The 21,704-nt window shown below is 32.4% G+C and overlaps 1 protein-coding gene across 14 annotated transcripts in view; it reads left to right on the forward strand.

Annotated features, from left to right (window-relative positions):
• The window catches only part of ANKHD1 (ankyrin repeat and KH domain containing 1), a 112,324-nt gene that overhangs the window by 4,773 nt on the left and 85,847 nt on the right, over positions 1-21,704 (forward strand). For all 14 annotated transcript variants that reach the window (XM_045507940.2, XM_074360781.1, XM_074360783.1 and 11 more), the window contains exon 2: positions 17,280-17,433. In XM_045507940.2, the coding sequence (XP_045363896.2) occupies positions 17,280-17,433 (154 nt within the window). The remainder of the gene's footprint in view (positions 1-17,279; positions 17,434-21,704) is intronic.

Here is a 21,704-nt window from a genome sequence, read left to right on the forward strand (position 1 = left end):
AATACATTTTCATAGGTGATCACATTTGTATAAGACTAATAATAATATAAAGGCAAATACAGTAAAAAGTCTTGATCTTACCCCTGCTCCCAAGTATCCTGCCCTTTTACACCTTTAATGTCTTTTGTCCTTTCAGAATTTCTCTGTGGAAATATAATATGTAGTTTTATTTTCTCCATTGTTACACAAAAGATAACATTACTATTCATGGGAGATTTTTAAATGGTGAATTTGAGAAAGATTTAGACTTTTTATCTGATCAAAGTGATGAAATGTTAAGAATGGTCCACTGGAGATGAGTTTAAGCACATTCCTTTCTGAGCCTATCTAGTAGTAGAGTGATGACCTCTGAAAATCAATTCTGGCTTTCTGAATCAATGAGAGATAAGATAAATAAAATATGTTACTTTAAAGAAAGCCAAGCAGCAATTTCTTTTTAAAGTGTTAGTCTTGGGTTGGCAAGTAAAAAGAAAGAAGTGAGAAATCTACCCTTTTATTTTTCCCCAAATTTACCCTCCTAAGAACCAAAGTCTAAGAAATGAAATAAATTCTTTTCTTTCTTTTTCTTTCTTTTTTTTAACCTACTGTAAATGAACTGTTTCAATGTATCTGACTTCTTGGACCTTACTATTTACAATTTTCCTCTCCTTTTGCTTATCTATCTATAAAGTCATAGAATCTTGGTGATAATCCTATTTCATCTCATTTTTAGGTAACTGCTACCATTTAATGAATGCTTATTTTATGCCAGTACCGTACTAGATACTTTGGTTGTTTTATTTAATCGTTTCAACATCCCTTTGAGGTAGGTATTATCTACATTTTAATAGATGAATAAATGTAGGTTCGGAGAAATGATGAATCCAAAAAACAAAACAAAAAAATGGTTAAAATGTTACACACTTAGTACGTGGTAAAGCTAGAATTTATATCTAGTACTAAATCCAGAACCCATGCTACTATTTTGCTCCTTCAGATTAAGATATAGGCAAAGTTTTTGGTTACCAATGCTGTCTCCAGCATTGGTAAGGGACCTTGCTTAGTCCCTATTGAAGTTTTCATAGGTCTAAAGTGAAATGAGGAAAGTAAGGACAATGTAGTGAATTTCTCAAAAAGCTGTTTTTTTTTTTTCACTTTTTTCTATTTTGAGGTAATGCCCTTCTTACTGTTATGAAATTTTTACAATATCCGTATTTGACAAAATATCAAATTGGAAAGTTCTTGACAGGACCCTGGCTAAATCCTCAAAAGTCTAGGAATCATTGAGCTAAGTGACTTGCCTAGGATCACACAGCTAATTTATAGTAGAAAATAGGTCATGTGACTCCCATTTTGGTTTAACTGCTAGGTTGTCCTGTTGTTTCTCTTCTGATGCATTGTACCAATGAATTTGATTAGTTGCCTAGGAAATGCCTATCTTAATCTAGCATATAATCCGTGGTTGACCTTGTTGGAAAACTATGTTCTTTAATGAAACTGGTGACTGCCGTGTAGATCAATATGTTAAGAAGGCAGTCAAAGGTGTACTATTGATTATAGGAGGAACATTATTTTAAGATAATTTTGTAATTGAACTTACTTGTAAAGTTCAGGTCTTGTCATTATTCATTTTAAAAGAATTAAGAAATATTAAAAAGTACCAATAAAGAAAGGTATATACCCAACTTTGCATCTTTGCCAATATGGGAAACATTGGTTTTAATTTGTAAAAATTAAAATCTGTATGCTTTTCTATTGGTAGCTACTTACAGTGTATGATTCCTATGAATGAAGATCATTTGCCTTGTGATGATTGACTGGTTTACCTTTTTTTGGCCAACTCTACCTAAACCAGGAGGAAAGTAAAGTTATATGCAAAGCTTATTTTTACTTACTAGACTGAAATTTAGCAGTAGTTTGTCAAAGAGCACATTCTGCTCTTCTTCCACTACACATCCTTCAGTTCTCACAAAGTTTTTCCCTTAATGGACGCTTTTTTCATTAGTAGAAAGGCTTTAAAAAAATTTTTTTTAAGTAGATAGCCCACTATATCCTAGTGGTTTGATTCACCTGCATTAGTGTGCAATTTTGAAAAGAGAAAGGCAAGTATACCCCCAGGGATTAGCCCCAAGAACCAAAGAATTAAACAGGAGAACAGTTTATTAAGTTGCCAAGGTAAGTTTGATGCATTTGTTTGTAATGAGGACAGTTAGGTTGAGAGTAGTTTTTTTAATTGTGGTAAAGCACACATAACAAAATTTACCATTTTAACTATTTTTTTGTCTTTTTAAAATTGAGTTAAAATATGCGTAACATAAAATTTACCATTTTAACCATTTTAAAGTGGTTTTTAAGTACATTCACATTGTTGTGCAACCATCACCACCAGCCATCTACAAAACTTTTTCATCTTCCTAAACTGAAATTCTACCCCTTAAACAGCAATACCCATCCTCCCTTCCTAGCCCCAGCAACCATAATTCTACTTTATTTTTCTATGAATTTGACTACTCTAAGTATCTCAAATAAGTGGAATTATACATTTTTTCTACTTTTGTGACTGGCTTGTTTTACTTAGCATAACATCTTCAGGGTTCATCCATGTTGTATCTTGTATGACAATTAGTTGAATACTATTCCATTGTATGTATATACCACATTGTGTTTATTCATTCATCCGTTGATTCACACTCCGATTGCTTTGACCTTTTGGCTGTTGTGATTATGCTGCTCTGAACATGATTGTACAAATACCTGTTCGAGTCCCTTCTTCCAGTTCTTTTGCATATATATCCGGAAGTGGGATTGCTGGATCATATTGTAATTCTATTTTTAATTTTTTGAGGAACCACCATACTGTTTAATATAGCAGCTATACCATTTTGCATTCCCAGTGGCAGAGCACAAAGGTTCTGATTTCTCCACATTCTAGCCAGTACTTACTATTTTCTGTTTTGTTTTTGTTTTTGATAATACCTATCCTAATGGATGTGGTTTTGATTTGCATTTCCCTAATAACTAGTGATGTTGAACATCTTTTCATGTGCTTATTGACCATTTGTGTATCTTCTTTGGAGAGATGTCTATTTAAACACTTGGCCCGTTTTTAATTGGGTTTTTCGTTGTTTAATTGTAGACGTTCTTTGGATATTAATCTCTTACCATATGTATAATTTCAACATATTTTCTCACATTCTATGGGTTGCCTTTTCACTCTGTTGATGGCATCCTTTCATGCTTATAAGTTTTATTTTGATGATGTCCAGTTTATCTGTTCTTTTGGTGCCTGTGCTTTTGGTGTCATATCCATAAAGTTGTTGCTAAATCCAATGTCATAAAGGTTTTCTTCAGTGTTTTCTTCTAAGAATTTTGTAGTTTAGCTCTTACATTTAAGTCTTTGATCCATTTTCAGTTTATTTTTGTACATAGTGTAAGGTCAGAGTCTAACTTTATCTTTAGCATGTGGATATCTAGTTTTTCCAGCATCATTTGTTGAAAAGACTGCAATTTTCCCCATTAAATGATCTTGGCATCCTTGTTGAAATTAATTGATCATGTGTTAGAGGGTTTAATTCTGTGCTCTCTGTTCAAATCTATTAGTCTATATGTCTTACTATACTATCACACTCTTGATTACTGTAGCTTTTAGGTAGTGTCATTTTTCCACCTTTGTTTTTCTCTTTCAAGATTGTTTTGACTAGTCAGGGTTCCTTGAGAGTCTAGGTGAATTTTAGGATGAATCTTTGTATTTCTGTAAAAAATGCTGTTGGGATTTTGATAGGGGTTGTAGTGAATCTATAGATTGCTTTATGAGAACAAGTTTGAATACAAATCTTATGTAATTGTTTCATCACAATAGGTATTAGCAAGTTAAAAAGCTTAAGATTGACAAAATATTTAAAAGCTTCTATGACAGAGAGAGGCAGAGCACTCACTGATGTCTTCCCTGAAGCTACTGAACCCAGTTTACATGGAATACTGTGCTGGGAAGTTGTTTCTGTAATACAATCCTTATTTTTTCCCAATTTGTCCTCAGATTGGCTAGTTTATAATTGATCATGGTGCTTCATATATTGATTACATGCTGGAAAGAATTTTTTTTTTTCTTTTTATCACTAGAGATAAGCTCAGTTTTGGAAAGATTACCTCAATATGGAATTAAATCTAGATAAATGAACCTGTAGTATTTTCTTTAATGATGTAGAATTTAAAAGTTTTTACATGGGCATTTTATGAAATCTGGGTCAGAAGGTAGACGTTTGGCCGTGCCAGTTGATGCCTTCAGTGGTACACTTTGAAAGTACTTTCATCTCTTACCAACTTCTAATTTATTTTTTTCTGTGTTTACCTATTCTTCTGCTGAATCTCTACATTTTAATTTTTGCCTTTTAAAAATGTGTACAGTTGCTAAATTCAGAAACATGTGAAACAAACTATCATTATCAAAGAGCAAATCCCAAAAGAGGCCATAGTCCAGTTTTATTTGGATACTTTTTCTCTTTTTTGTTACTTTTCATTTTGATATTATTTCAGACTTACTGGAAAGTTGCAAGAATAGTACAAGGAACTCCTCCTATATATCCTTTATCCAGACTCACCTGTTGTGTTCCTTTTGTCCCATTCCACACCCCTCAACAAATAAATAATTTATTTTCTGAATCATTTGGAAGTAGTTTCATACATCATGCCTCTTTACCATTAAATTCTTCAGTGTACATTCTTTAACAACAAAGGCATTCTTTTACATAACCATGGTACGTTTATCAAAATAGAAAATTTAACAGATTTCCAAAGTATTTTTCAAATTCCAATTCCAAGAGTTTTAAAAATTGAAATAGAATTCACACATCATAGAATTTACTCTTTAAAGTGTATAATTCAGTGGTTTTTTAATATATTCACAGAGTTGTGCAACCTTCACTACTATCTATTTTAAAACATTTTCATCACCCCCAAACAAAACCATAAGCAGTCATTTCCCATTTCACCCTCCCTGTAGCCCCTGATAATCACTAATCTACTTTCTGTCTCTGGATTTGCCTAGTCTGGGCATTTCATATAAATGGGGTCATACAATATGTGGTCTTTTGTGCCTCAGTTTTTTTAATTAGTATACTGTTTTCAAGATTTCTACATATTGTATCTTTTATCAGTCTTCTTGGAATAGTCCATTTTGTGGATATACCACATTTTGTTCATTGGACATCTGGGTTATTTCTACCTTTTGTACTAAATAATAATACTATGAACTTTTGTGTACAAGTTTTGTATGAAGATATCTTTTTGGTTCCTTTGAGTATATACCTAGGAGTGGAATTGCTATGTCACATAACTCTATGTTTAACTTTCTGAGGAACCATCAAGCTGTTTTCTATAGCAGGTGCACAATTTTGCATTCCTAGCAGCAGTGTATGAGGGTTCCAATTTCTTCACATCCTTGCTGACTTTTTTTTAAATAGCCATCTGAGTAGGTATGGATTTGTATCTCATTGTGATTCTGATTTGGATTTCCCCAGTGACTAATGAAGTTGAGCATCTTTTCATGTGCTTGTTGTCCATTTGTATGTCTTTGGAGAAATGTCTTTTTAGGTCTTTTCCCTATTTCTTGGTTGAGTTATTTGTCTTTTTATTGTTGAATCATGTGGGGGTTTTTTGTTTGTTTTTTGTTTCTTTTTAGGAAAAAATTTGTATTCTGGATACTAGTCCCTTATCAGATACACGATTTGCAAATATTTTCTTCCATTCTGTGCACCGTCTTTTCACTTTCGTGATTGCATTTTTAAATTTTAAATTTGTGGTTAGAGCCCAGTTTTTGTATTTATCTTTTTTGTTGTTGTTGCTTGTGCCTTTGTTACCATGTCTAAAAAGACCATTGCATAATCTAAGATTGGGAAGAGATTTACAACTGTTTTCTTCTAAGAGTTTTATAGTTTTAGCTCTTACATTTAGGTCTTTGATCCATTTTGAGTTAATTTTTATATAAGATGTGGGGTAGAGGTCCAGCCTCATTCTTTTGAATGTAGACATCCAGTTGTCCCAACACTAATTGTTAAAAATTAGTTCTTTCTCCATTAAATTGTCTTGGTACCCTTGTCAAAAGTCAATTGACTGTAAATGTGAGGGTTTATTTCTGGAGTGCTTATTTCTGTTTTATTCCACTGTTCTATATGTCTTTATCTAGACAGTTCCAAAACTGTCATGATGAGTGTAGTTTTTTGTAGTAAGTTTTGAAATTGGGAAGTGTAAGTCTTCCAACTTTGTTTTTTGTTTTTTCAGGATCCTTTCAGGATCCTGTTCTGGGTTACTGGATATGTCCTTGTTCTCTTCATCTGGTCTCCAGAAGAGGTTTAATTTGGGGTAATTTATATGCTACAGAATTTTCAGTCACACACAATAGACTCCCCACCCCATTAATAATATCCAGTTCCTGAAATTTCTGCCCAGCTTGTATATGCTGAAGATGGATGGTTGGGAACTCTTTTGTTTTAAACCTATTTGCCAGGCTACCAGAAGAACAAGTTGTTGTAGCATTTGTTTTTTATGCATTGCCTCCCTGACAAAGTCTGGGGATATGTTTAAGAGAAGACAAAACTGAAGACGGAGGAGATGCTATTCATAGTCTGAGTGCATCTGATGTATACAGTCTGTAAGAAGAATATAGGCAAGATTTCTTTTTCCAGGATAATAAATGGATAAGTAGAATAAAATATAAAGCATAGCAATTAGAGTTTTTGCATCTGGTATCTTCTAGTAATTGCTTAAGAGGTGTGAATTCGATATTTGAGTAATACACAATTTGCTTGACACCTAAGCCAGTGTTATCACCTATGTGATTAAATTGCAGAAACAAATCTTATATATCACTGGTCAAATGGTCCCAGTTATGTTAATTTACTAGTTATTTTGATTCTGGAGTGTGAGAATCTATACTATATTTTGGTATCTGTTTTGCTTCGGATTTGACTGACAGGTTACAAAAGAAATGTTTATTTTCTTTTAGTTTGGAGAGACCATTTTTTTAAGGTTATACATTGTCAGGTGCATGGATTTCACCTACTACCCCCAAGAACAAATAATATGATAATACGAAAGTACTTATTATTGTGTATTATCTTCTCATTAATCTGTTAAAATCATTTATTCATTCTCTACAGAAGAAAATCAGCATTTAGTTTGGGGTAGGCCCTCTTGTTCATGAACTGACATCATGCATAGTAAAATTATGTCAGAGTTTAGAGTTCTTGGCAGTCTGTTTAGGAATTCTGATTGGTATTGTAGAGTAGATTTATTTATTCCACAATAATTTATCTAGAGCCTACTATTTGTTAAGCTTGTGATAGGCTTTGGGATTACAAAAATGAAAAAGTGTGATCCCTGCCCTTAAAGACAGCAGTCTTTTCAGGAATGTGAACATTTCAGGGAATGTGAAAACAATGTAAATTATTTATTAAAATTATATTTGCCCTTCTGAACTACTTTTACATAATAACATTATATTTGAATGTGTGTTCTAGGCATATATACCTAAACTGCATCACCTCATTTAATTTTTTCCTAGTTTTGTGATAGTCCATGATCCTAAACTCAATGTATGGATCATTGCCTTGAGTTAGTTGGACAATCACTATTAAGGTTGATGTTTGGATGTCTTACTTCAGGAGTTTGGGCTTTAAGTGGCAGGTTTAGAGGGGTGGTGATTTAAAACGAAAGGATTCAAAGTTCCATCAGCATAAACATTTAAGCAAAACCGCAACTGCTTTATTATTCTCTATAAACTCTCCAAGCATGTCCTGCTCCACAGCCTTTGGCATTTGTAGTTCACTCTCTTAGGAGCATTCTTCTCTTAGATATCCATGTGGCTTCCCTCTCTCACTCACTACTTTTTAGCAGTCTGCTAAGAGCCCTTCCAACTGCCTACTGTATGTATGTGCCATAAACGTCTTAGGTTCAGAATTCTAAAACTGAGCTCACTTCCCTCTCCTTCCCTCTCCTCTCCCACCCCCATTTGTAAATTTCATTGCCCTAAAACTAGTCGGTGTAGTCAGAAACCTCAGAGCTTGCATCTGTTGTTTCTTCTCACCACATACATCTAGGCAGGCACTAAGTCCTGTAGTTTCCTTTTTTTTATTAATTGAAGTATAATTGATTTATCATATTGTGTTTGTTTTAGGTGTACAGCAAAGTGATTTGGTTATATACATACACACAAACACACATACATAGTAAGTATTTTTTCAGATTCTTTTCTATTATGGGTTATTACAAAGTATTGAATATACTTCCTTGTGCAACACAGTAAATCCTTGTTGTTTATCTTATATGTGGTGTGCATCTCTTAATCCCATACTTCTAATTTATCCCTACTCCTCTTCCCCTTTGGTATCCATAAGTTTGTTTCTGTGTCTGTGAGTTTGTTTTTGTTTTGTAAATAAGTTTATTTGTATTAATTTTTAGATTCCATATATAAGTGATACATAATATTTGTCTTTCTCTGCCTTATTTCACTTAGTATGATAATCTCTGGGCCCATCCATGTTGCTGCAAATGATGATATTTTATCCTGTTTTATGGCTGAGTAATATTCCATTGTATATATGTGCCACATCTTCCTTATCCATTCATCTGTTGCTAGACACTTAGGTTGCTTCCATGTCTTAGCTATTATAAATAGTGCTTCTGTGAACATTGGCGTTCATGTATTTTTTCAGATTAGAATTTTTTTAAACTCAAGTACAGTCAATTATAATGTATCAATTTCTGGTGTACAGCACAATGTCCCAGTCTTGTATATACATACATACATTTGTTTTCATATTTCAGATTAGAATTTTTGTCTTTTCTGGATATATGCCCAGGAGTGGAATGGCTGGTAACTCTATTTTTAGATTTTTAAGGAACCTCCATACTGTTTTCTGTAGTGGCTGCACCAGTTCACCTTCCCACCAGCGGTGTAGGAGGGATCCCTTTTCTCCTTTGGTAGGTTCTTTCTTCACATCTTGTTTATTTGTCACTTTGTATCCTCACTACGTTTGCCTTAAATCAAATCATCTTTCACCTGAATTTATTGTACTAATCCCTGGATCTGTCTACTTCTAAGATTATACCTCTGATTCTTCTACCCTGCTGTCACATTAAATTCTCTAATGTCGGTTCAATCATGTTACTCTTTTGGCAAAAAACCCTTTCCCATCCCATAAAGGGTAAATCAGACTCCTTGGTATGACATACAAGGTTATTTAGGATTTGGCTTCTGTCTATTTCTATCCTTGCTATATCCTACTTTATTTGGTTTTTATATTCCAGACATACAAAATTGCTATAGTTCTTTGACCATATCAAGCTGTTATACCTCCCAAGTAATTTTATCCCACTGCTTTGGCTTCTAGAATCATGATGATAGCTACTATATGCTGAGTATTTATTGTCCACTGGACCAAATGGTTACCCATATATTCTCAAATAAACATTACAACTACCATATGAAGAAAGTGATATTATTCCCAATTTATAGATAAGGAAACTGAAGCTTAGGGACATTATATAACATACACAAAGTCATACATCTAGTAATGATAGAGACAGAATCTGAATCTAGATATCTTGGAATGTAAAACCCATGCTTATAACTACTACTGTTATACTGCAGCTGTCACTAATGGTCCTCTTCTCCATCCTGTTGTATACCTTCTTGTCCCAGAGTCATCACCTCTATCTGACTTCCTTCATTACTACCCAAATGGAATTGATCATTTCTTCCTTTGTGTTCCCATGTTGTCTGTATATAACTCTGTTAAAAGACATCTGTAGTACTTTATCACATTTATTTGATTGTGTCTTAATGAGCAGGAATTGCATCTTATTTATTTTTGTGTTCCCAGTATATAGTAGAATGTCTGGCACATAGTAGGTGCTTATTAAATGTTGGATTCAGTAAGTCAGTGTATGTTGAATGTATGTCTGGTGTTTAATATGCTCAGGTTACTTGTTAGCCTAAGATAAGTATAATGGATTCATATTATTTTGAGTGATTACCATGTGTTAAGTACTATTGTTCAATTTTAGATAGTGTCTTGCTTAATCATCAGTAACCCTGTGATATAGTTACTGCTATTATCCTTATTTTATAGTTGAAGAAAATGAGGCTAAGAGCGGTAAAACAAGTTAGCTGAGATCTCTGTGAACAGTGGACTGGTGTTCTAAGTGTCCTTGATCTTAGTCATTATGCTGTCCTCCCATTATTGGTATGAATTGGAAGTTTATGGGTGTTTGAAGCTCTGTTTAACTTATTAAAATCAAGTACTTCTTTGGAGTGTTTGATGCTTATTTTTTACTTAGGATAATGAGCAGAAGCCAGAACTTCTTTCTAACCCATTTATTATGGTAGGGCAAGTATAGAGTAACATTTCTTCTTTCAACATTCAGATTTTTTTTTGTCCTTAATTGCCAGGTTCTTCATTCCTTGTGACTTTTCTAATGAGTATGTGAGCAGTCGTCTCAAAAATCTCTAGTGGCACAAATTTTGCTGTATGTATGTTGATTAGAAATAATGTAGTTGTAGCTGCCAGAAATCACTAAATAGAAGCATGATTTGTCTGTCTCTCTAAGAACTCTGGCAGAGGGAAGTTAGTGGGCTTGATGATCTATTACATTTAATTTAATTTAAAGAACTTTTTTCCTGACATTACTATTATTGTTAAACTGTGACATTATAATGCTTGTAGATTCTGTTTACTTCATCGGTTAGTATTTGTTCTAGTCATACAACATTGTTAAAAAGATTGACTTAATTCAGTTTGGTGTGATAAAAGGGGTATGAGCTTTGGAGTGTGAAACACATGGCTTCAAATCCCTGCATGATTATGTGGTCTTGGGTATGTCACTTTTCTGAGTTTCATCTACCTACAATGAAAATGTTAATCTACTTCATCGAGTAGTTAAGATGATTGAATGGAATAATATATGGAAAATGCTGATACATATGAGGGATTTTAGTAATGGTAGCCTACTATTTTTTTAAAAAGCACTTAAAGGTAACTTTTCTTTTTAAAGATGACTTTCTCCCAGGTTTAGAAAATTAAAAAAAAAAAAACCCAACAGATTCTGTATTAAAACTATAGTTTAGAAATGAAGTGTTCGTAGTTGACCAAAGTGGAGTTAATTTTCTCCAGCTCTAACTAAGAATTAGGAAAAGCCTGATGGTTCTCTCTTTTGGCATTTGAAGCTAATTAGCTTCAGAAATCCCAAGATACAATTTGTGATTTTTGAGAAGAATATTGCAGGTCTGAATTTGGGAAGACAGTTTTCCTTGGAAGCAAAGAACCTTGAAAAGTTTTTATCATAAGAAATATAGCTTTTTCATTCCAGTATTTCCAGATGTTGCTGATTATATTGGGCCTTACAGTATTAGCAAAACTGATTCCTAAATTTATCATTAGTTGATCTTGCATTGCAATCATATTACTCTGAGTGGATCTTGGAGCACGTTTGTTGTGGATGTGACTGTTGAAACTTTGGGGTACTGTGTTTTTTGCAAAAAGGAATTGCTGTGTCCTTCAGTAATTATCTCTTGGAATGCTGACCCATCCTTTTTGCTGCTCCAAGTAGACATCAATAGTAAGCTACCTGCATTCCAAAATCGGTGTGAGTGCTGAGTCTGACTTAAAGTAGAGGGCTTACTTTTAGTGGGGAAAGGTAAGACATTCAAATATAAACTAAAGAGAAAAGAGAAATAGCAAGCACATTTTAAAAAATATGTATTTTAGATGTTTGAATGTTTTATTAGCTTCTCATTTTTATTTACCAACTCTGAATATCTTAAGGAAGCTTTGTTTTTGAAGGTTTATGAGGAGAGGTAGTAAGAAATAAAGTTTAGCCCTCCCTTCAACTTTCTCAAAGTTCCAGTTGGAATTCATGGGAGTGATTAAGGGTTGCGAGGAACAAAATTTGTGACCACTAATTTATCAGTCCCTAACTCAAAAAACAAATTCATTAAACGTGTTAAAAATTTTATAATTTGTCTGGCATTCTGTGTAAAACAATGTATTTTTGACTTATATTTGAGCATTTGATGATGTTCTTTGTTTGCCCATTGCATGGTATACCACACAAGTAGAGAATATATAAACAAAAATATATAATGTATATGTTTGTTTGTTTGTTTATTTGTATAATGTACATTTTTGTGATAGAATGTTTTTTACTAACATTTCTTTGTTAACTAGCAATTACTATTTCCAGAAATACAGCCTTAGAAAAGGTAATAATTGGTCATTCACAACTGTGTAGATGACATTTTATTATTTTGCTGTTATAAAACTTGAAACATATTAATATTATTGACAGTGTTAATTATAGCACTACTTACTTACACTTGGTAGGAATTTTTTTTTGGTGGTAGCAAGTTTTGGCCAAATCATAGCTAGGTTAATAGATCATTTTTCTAACTAGATCTTGGCCAGGGTGACAAACTGAGTTTTTTTAAGGTGGTAATAACTGAGTCTGTGGTTATTCTGCCTAGTAACTATTGCCATCCAGTGGTTCGTTTTTGAAATGTCAAATAGGATAAAAAAATGGACAAAATGCTTGTTTCCCTTTTCCTCCCTCCCACCTTTGTTAAAATTCTACTTGAAGCTAAAAACCACACTAATTTTTTTAAAAGAAAGGAGAGAGGAAAAGGACTTTTGAGGAGGAAGACATCAAGAGTTTGCCTTTAGCATTTTAGAAGAGATAACTTATGAGGGAAAAGCAGGTAGTTTTTTGTGGGCCAGATTTCCTCTCATCCTTTTTTGTCCACCTTTTATTTTTGTACCTAATTAGAAGGAGGGGGAAAAATTCTGCCATGTTTAGGACTTGAAGTAAACTTTTTTTGCCATTGGCAAAAACAGTACCACTATAGGTGGATATTTTATGTTTGCTCCTGAAAGTAGCTGCTGGACAGAGATGAGGTATGTAACTACTGCTTGGCAGTAAAGAAATTTCTGTGCTCCTTTAGCTGTTATGTAAGAAACTGTGAGGCTTGTATATTCATTTGCATGATGAGGACAATTTCATTAAATATACCATTATTTTGGACTTGTCTATTATAGAGACATTTATTTGGTGTTACATAACAGCCTTTTATATTAAATGTATGGTATTGGTCTTATTTAATATTTCCATGTAGCTATAAATGGTTTCCATCTTGACTGGCTGAGGTAATGCTGTCACAATTTGAGTTGCAACAGTATGTGTTTCAGCAGGTTTATCAGGTAGTATATTTATGAATTGCCTAAATCAGTTCCCCAAATATTCCCAAAGTAATAGGCATAACTGGATATTTTGTCCTTTTATTAATTCCACATTGACACAGGCTTTTAAAATGTTAGAGTAGGACAAAGGAAGTATTAGAATTGAGTGCTTTTTGGCACATCTATTTGATACAAATGTATTTAAGTCATTTATGTGTATGGTTATGTATAACTATAACTCATTCTGGGAATTTAAGATTTTTCCCACAAATGTTACAGATGTTTAAAATTTGATCTTGTGGGTCAGAACTTAAAAATAAAATGCCTAAAACTACACTTGAAAATTCAGGTGATCCTTACAAGGAAAAAAAATTATAACTGTGAGATGATAGATGTTAACTTATTGTGGTATTCATTTCCCAATATGTACATATACAAAATCATTATGTCCTACAAGTAAAACTTATACAACATTATATGTCAATTGTAACTCAATACAAGGTGGAAAATATTAATAAAATGTAAAGAAAAATTCAGGTGAACACTGATCAAAGTGTACCATGCTAGATTATCAGTGAGTATCATTCTTCCAGTTTGAAAAGGCATAGAAAATAAGACACTGTGGTGAGGGACAGGACAGAAGAGTTGTAATTACATGTAATTATTTTCTAAAAGTTACATTTATACAGTGTTTTATTTTCAGAATGCTTTTTACCTTATCTCATCATTTCAGTAACACTGTAAGGTAGGCAGGGCAAGTATTGTCTTTGTTTACTGAGGAAGAAATTGAATGTTGGAAAGGTTGAGTGTTATGTCTGAAGTCACACACAATACCTGATAGAACTGAGACTTGAATCTAATTCTCCTAATTTCTAGTGCAATATTCTTTCCTTTATGCATTGTTGTCTGAAACTTGAATTTATGTGCACTCTTAAGATGTAGGAGAATTAAACTCAGTAAATTGTCTTATGAATTGTAATTTTAAAAAAATATTTTACTTATTTATTTTGGGAGGAGAGGGAGGTAATTAGGTTTATTTATTTTAACGGAGGTACTGTGGATTGAACCGAGGACCTCATGGATGCTAAGCATGCACTCTACCACTGAGCTATACCCTCCCTGCATGAATTTTAATTTTTAAAGGGAAAATACAAGTCCTCTGAAGGCAAGGGGCACATCTCTATTTTGTGTGTTTCTTCTGAACTTGATTCTTCCCAAGCACTTAGGAATATGCTGTTTGTGCATGTGATACTAGTAATTACTGACACCCAGGATGACATTGCTACTGATTCTCTCTTCCTAGTGATGGTGACCAGGTAAGCAATGAGCAATCTGCCACCTTGTACATAGTCTTACTCAAATCTATCTCCAGTTGTTCTTTCTAGCCTAAAGCCATAGTTGTACTCTAGATACCTTATGGTTTTTTGTTTTTTAATTTGAGATTTAATTTACGATGGAATTCAGCATTTTAAAGTATATGATTCAAGTGGTTTTTAGTATATTCACAAGATTGGGCAGTATTTACCACTGTCTAGTTCCAGGCATTTTCATCATTCCAAAAAGAAACTTCAGACCCATTACTAGTCACTCCTATTCCTCCTTCCCTGACTCCTCAGGAAACCACTAATCTTTGTGGATTTGCCTGTGCTGGATATTTCATGTAAATGAAATCATACAATATGTGACTTATGTCTGGCTTCTTTCACTAAGCATGATGTTTTCAAGGTTTATCTATGTCAGTACCTACTCCATTTTATGGCTGAATAATATTCCATTGTATAGATATACCACATTTTATTTATCCACTTACTAATTAACGGACATTTAGGTTGTTTCCACTTTCTGTCTTTTATGCATAATACAGCAGTGAACTTCTTTATGCAAGTTTTTGTGATGAATATGTATGTTTTCAGTCTTCGTACATGGGTACATAGAAATGGAATTGCTGGGTCATATGGTAATTCTGTGTTTAGTTTTTGAAGAACTGCCAGTTTCCTATAGTGGCTTCATCATTTATACTTCTACTGGTAGTGTACGAATGATTTTTTATTGTTTGAGAGCAAATCATTCATCACTTTCTAAATGCATCTTCAAGCCCTTTTTTTTTCCCATTCCCTTACATCTCCACCCTGATGTGTGACCACTTACTGAAATTCTATGCATCCTTCAAAGCCTAGCTTATATTCTCTGTGCAAAGTCTTCTTAAGTTACTGGGGCTGCAAATGATTTCTGTCTCTTAATGCATATTGTTGTACCATTTATTTCTCTTGGAGGCCTTTTGTGATAGTTGTTTTTGTCTTTGACATTTCTTCTACCACATTTTTGTACTCTAATGGTACTTTGTAGAAAACAAGACTTCGTTAAATACTGGAGAATGTATGGGAGAGAATTGGAAATCCTTAACTTGGATTTTTTAGATGTTACATGATACAATCTGTATTTGTCTCTATAATATGTGTAATGCTGCATCAGACCACTGCTTTTTATAAGATAGGCATAACATCTAAATATCATTTTGAATAAATTCCAGAATTTGGAATGGTGGTTTTATCTGTCCTCACAACTGGCAGGTGTGTGTATCTGCAAACACCTAATAATTTCTTGAGCTTGCAACAAGCTCTTTATTATACAAGCAATTTCCTTTCAAATCATTTGAAAACTGGTAGTCTACATTTATCTATTGGTATAGTTCTAGAATGGCATCTTTGTAATTACATATTAAAGAAGCTGTATTGCAACATAGTACATGGCTCAGTGTTATTGGATCTGAAGTTAAAGGTTTATTTTGTAAAATTGTAGTACATACTAGATAATAAGACATCTCCATCATTGTAACTTTACTATCTTTACTAGGATATCTTTATTTGGTGTCCATTGTGAAAATTGGTGACCAACTAGCCAAATATTCTAAATAATGTAGTTAGGTAACCTCCCTGGTTAAGCATATTTACATATCATAGTCATACATAGGCATATAAATAGGTACTCATAATTGTATATATGAGTACTCATATGTTCCTCTTCATGTTTACATATATGTACATACGTACTTTTAGAAAAATATAGGTCATACTGTTTTAAATCTTATGGTTTTCACTTAATTTTATGTTTTCTCATGCAATGTATTAAATATGCTTCGAAAGCAGTGTTTTTAATGACTTCGTAGTAGTCCATCCTGTGAATGTACAAAATGTACTTACCAAATTCCCTATTGTAGTTTTTTCCCCTTCATTTTTGGAATTTTAATTAATGCTGTAATGAACATCCTTGGACATTTTGTCTGGCATTCAAATAACTTTTTAATAGATTTTTTTTAATGGAATTACCACATCAAAGGGCATGCACTTTTTAAAGCATTTTGATACACATTTCCAGATTCCCATAAAAGTTGTGCATATTTCATTTGCTAAGAAAAATCATTTAGAATTAACTTGATTTGAAATTAGAGATTGCATATTTATGTTCATAAGTTGATTTTGCTCATTCATTTCAACAGATATGTATTGCATAACTACTATTATGAGGTATTCTTAGGCCCAGAGGATAGCACAGTGAACAAATGGGTATTATTCCTAACCTTACAGAGTTTTCCTGTCTAGAGCAGTTGAGTTATTTGGCAGTGAGTTAAATCTTACTTTCTTTAGTTTGAGTCAAAATTGATTAACTTGATTAAAGGAGAGGAAAAACTATACCTTAATAACCTATCTATGCTATCTATCTAGTCTTTTTGCTGTCTATTACTGTATACATCTTCATAGGGGCTATGTTGATGTACTTGTTTGATTTTTTTTTTTTTTTAATGCTGTTTTTCAGGGTTTGTGGTAGGCACAAAAGATTCACTGCTCTCCAGGAAACTTGAATCTGGTGTATCTGGGTTATATCTAGTTATGTCTGAAGACAAACAGATAGTCAGGAGTCTTCCTCAAAGTCCCTTCCCATAGCCCCCATGTTTCTACAGTAATTTATTTCGTTATATTGAAATTCCAAATTAGAAGTCATGTTACCTTAAATTACAGTTATTCTAATGATACTAAGATCAGTTTCATGAATATTGCATCTTTAATTTATAAACAGGTTGAATCATTTATTTTGGACCAAGAAGATCTGGATAACCCAGTGCTTAAAACAACCTCAGAGATATTCTTGTCAAGTACTGCAGAAGGAACAGACTTACGCACTGTGGATCCAGAGACACAGGCACGACTAGAAGCATTGCTAGAAGCAGCAGGTACTTTATTTTTTGTTTTCTCCTTTTTATCTCTTTAAAAATTTAGATCTCTGTACAAAGTTATACAAGAGTATCCCCAAATTCTGTATATGAAGTCTGAAATCTCTGTAAATTTTTTTTTTAAATTTCCTAAAGGAAACATTCATGTTTTATGTTTAAAAATTCTTGGATAAAAGTTCTCTGAGTGATTTCTGGGCTCAACAGTGACATTTTTAAGGTTTTAGATAATCAGCTAGTTATCAAGGAAAACTTACTACCAATTATATTATAAAATTAAAATGTAGGAGATAAATTTAATCTATCAAATTATGAGTCTTTTAACTCATTTAGTTAACTCTGCGTGTGGTTAGTTACTTACTGACTTTAATCTATATGTAAATTATAGATTGCTGTTTTTTACCTAAAAGACACTTAAATAAAAATTGAACACAAAATTGGACCAAAATATACCAAGCTATGTCAGTTTTTTTGTTGTGAAGCAGCAGAAAAGAAAAACCTGTGATAAGTATGATTTCTTCAAATAATGTATACTTATAATTATTTTAAATTGTAGAACCTGTTCATAATTTTTTGTACAAAATTTCCATTACACTGTAATGAAAGCCTTTTATCTCCTGAAATTGTTTTAAGAAGGAAATTAACTTTTTCTAGCCTTTGTATATTGATTTCAAGGTATGTTCACTTTGTATAATACTCCCTATATTTACTATTTTAATATAAATATATGTGCACATTACACATATATAAGAATTTAATCTAGATGAATTTACAGGTTATTTTTTAAAATACTGCCTAGAAACTTGTTAGAGTGCCACGTTTATTCCTTATCCCATGTTAAAGTTATTAAAATGCAGAACGTTCAAAATAAAGTTTTTAAAAGCATAGAAAATTTTGTTTAGTTTCTGACTACTTTAATAAGCATAATATTAAAGATAGGTATTCATAAAAATCACAGCAGCCTTTTAGCACATTTCATGTTGAAGGAAGAAAAAAAATGTTGCATTTGACCAAATAATGAATAGAGGAAAAGTAGGCACTAAAAGAAATTGAGTATTTTTATATTATTCTTGGAAAGACATAGATAGTATGCTAGGAATGTGTTTACTTGATATTGTTATTCCTTTAACGTTGTCCTCTTACGGAAAAGCACAGGTACAGTTTGTAGCTGATTGACTTTTAGTCTATCTGATGTGTCTTTCTGGAACTGATAAAAACTTAAAATTAGATTGAACAAAATATTTAAGTATCTAGCAGAAGATTGTTTAAGTTAGAGTAAGACTAGTGATTCTTTAAAAGGGTTTAAAGATCACATTAATAATTGCATTGCTGTCCCTCCCTTTGGATTTCTTGAGTCTCTTAGTTGTGATTTAGAGGTAGTCATGAGATTCCTGAAATGGGAGTGCCATGGCCACTTTCTTTTTTTTTTTTTTTCCCCCTGTTCTTTGGAACCTTACATTTGTTTTGCTTAGAGTAAGAGCAGAGAGAAATGTGGAAGAAAGGCATTTTTCTTCTCTTTCTCTGAACTAATTTAACTTTTTTTCCCAGACCAAGCTTTTTTAGTAAATGATAGTACATCTGCTCTCTGGTTTAGGCTGACACTTCATTCATGTTGTGAGCACTACTCCATAACCCCTAACTAAGGATTTTAAACTCATTTCTCTTTTTTCTTGCCACTTCCTGATTCTCACTCAGGGCTCTTTTCTCGTACTTTGAGCATTTTTCTTTTGTCCTTTTCTCTTTAGGTTCATGGCATATCTAATATAAGCAGCAAGATACCATAGAATTGCTTGCTTTTCATACCTATATTGTTAGAAAATAAACCTTGAAAATCATGACTTGGTCTTCTGGGAGGTGTTGGAAATTATTGAATTTTAAAATTTTGTATATTTTGGCAATTTAAACTCCAGACAGTGTTGGATATGATATTGTATCCAAAGAAATTTTCAGATGTATTTTTAAATATTCTAAGCCTTAAGCAAGTCAGTTGTTTAATGAATACTTTTGTTTTGTGCTTTAGCATTTCATTTGCTTTTTGGACATTGTGTTGAGCCTATAACATTTAAGAGGAATTTTTAGACTTAGGTTTGTGGGTTTATTTATTTATTTATATTTAAGTATAGTCAGTTTACAATGTTGTGCCAATTTCTGGTGTACAGCATAATATTTCAGTGATACATATACATATATAAATTCATTTTCATATTTTTCATTATAGGTTACTAAAAGATATTGAATATAGTTCCCTGTGTTATACAGAAGAAACTTGCTTATGTTTAGAATGTGTTAAATATTACTAGGCTTCTTAAGGAAGATAGAATTCTTGACATTATTTTAACTGAAAAGATAAAATTGAAATTTTTTTAAAGATTCTTTCTTAAGATCCTTAAAGAAAATTAGGAATTAAGGCCATTTCAAGAAGAATTTTAAAAAATTATTTTCTAAATTATAAATGTAATGCATAATATAAAGTAGCTAAAACAATATGAAATGTATTAAATAGATTATAAGGTCTGCTCATTGTCAAGGTTTACATATACTTGTCAAGGTTTACATATACTTCCTGACTTTCCCTTGAAGTTATATAAACACGTGTATGTTTGAATATACATGATTTTTTAAAAAGTGCAACAGGATCATATTCTACAAATTATAACTTTCTTTTTTTTTTCACTTAAGTTATTGTGAAATGATTTGTTGATCTTTCTCCTTCTTTGAAGGGTAAGATAATATTCTGTCTCTTGGATGTACCAGTTTATTTTACCAAATCCTTATTGAAGGATATTTAGGTTCTTTCTAAATTTTTTTGTTATCATAAATAATACTGTAGTTTATATCCATATATATCTATCACTTTTCTTACTTGTACATCTATCTTCATAGGACAGGTTCCTAGACAGTGGTATCACTGAGTCAGGATATTTGCACTTAAAAAAAATTTTTTTTTAATAGGGAGAGGTAATTTTTTAGGTTTCTTTATTGTTTATTTTTTAAACAGGGGTATTGAGAATTGAACCCAGGACCCTGTGCATGCTAGGTGTGCACTCTACCACTGAGCTATACCCTCCCCCCTTAAAATTTTGATAACTTGTCAAATTGGCCCCCCAAGATTGTGCCAGTAAACATTTCTATGAGCAGTTTTGAAAGGGCCTCACATCTCAGTCTTTTTTGGGGGGGGGTCAGTTTCATAATTTGTGTTCATTTAGTATGATCATTAAGTTGTATGGTAGCTCTTTATAAGTGATGATAAAAATTCATTGGGTATTGATTTTTCCAGTTTTTATTTTGCTTTAACTTTATTTATAGTATCTTTAATTATATAGAAATTTTTATTGAAATTAAAAATGTTTAGTATTATTTACTAACTTTTTATTAAAGTATAGCTTTTGAGATTTGGTCTCTGCTTAGAAAAGCATCAGCAATAGAAAAATACTACATAGTATAATGGTACTTTTCAAGTTTTATTTAAACCTATCTGGTATCTATTTTTGTAAATGGTATGAATTAGGGATCTTACTTAATTTTCAAATGGTAGCCAATTTCTGAACAGTGTTTAGGAAATAAATAAGCCCTCCTGTCTCACTGATTTGAAATGTTACCTTTAACATATACTGAATTCACGAATGATCTAAGGTCTTCTTCTTTTTCTTCTTTTTTTTAATTTTTGGCCTCTATTATACATTCTTGATATAATTATCCCTTTTCTGTGCAAGTATCATACTATCATATGAATAGCATTGCAATATATTTTACATCTTGTTGGGCAAGTTTTAACTTCCTTCTTTTTTTTGTTGTTCTGCAAAATGTTATTGACTATTCTCTCAGTTTCAGCAGTAACAGGTGGTGATATTATTGAGATTTTCTGTTACAGTAGTCAAGGATTCCTCACTGAATCTAGAGGAAAAGACTTTTTGGCAACTTAGACCTACCAGATTGTGAGCTCTGTAAGGACAGGAATTATGTCTTACTCCTTTTTGTTTCCCTAGTGTCTAGTGTAACATAAGCACATAATAAATATTAAATATGAGATTTAATTTATTTTAATTTACAATTATGCCCCAGAAAATGGTTCTAGGTGGCTATTTAGCCAAAGGAAGAAACTGTTGGATTGTTTGTTGTAATTCATAGGATAGACAAATATGATCCTGTACTAGAGATCTTATGCTATGACTATTTATATACTTTAATAGAAATCTCATTCATTTGCTACAGTAAATATTGTATTAAGTTATATTTGGAGTTAGGTAGAGGACAAATTAATATTATGTATAAAG

Source organism: Camelus bactrianus, chromosome 3 (genome assembly GCF_048773025.1).
Source record: "Camelus bactrianus isolate YW-2024 breed Bactrian camel chromosome 3, ASM4877302v1, whole genome shotgun sequence".
NCBI classification, from domain to species: Eukaryota; Metazoa; Chordata; class Mammalia; order Artiodactyla; family Camelidae; genus Camelus; species Camelus bactrianus.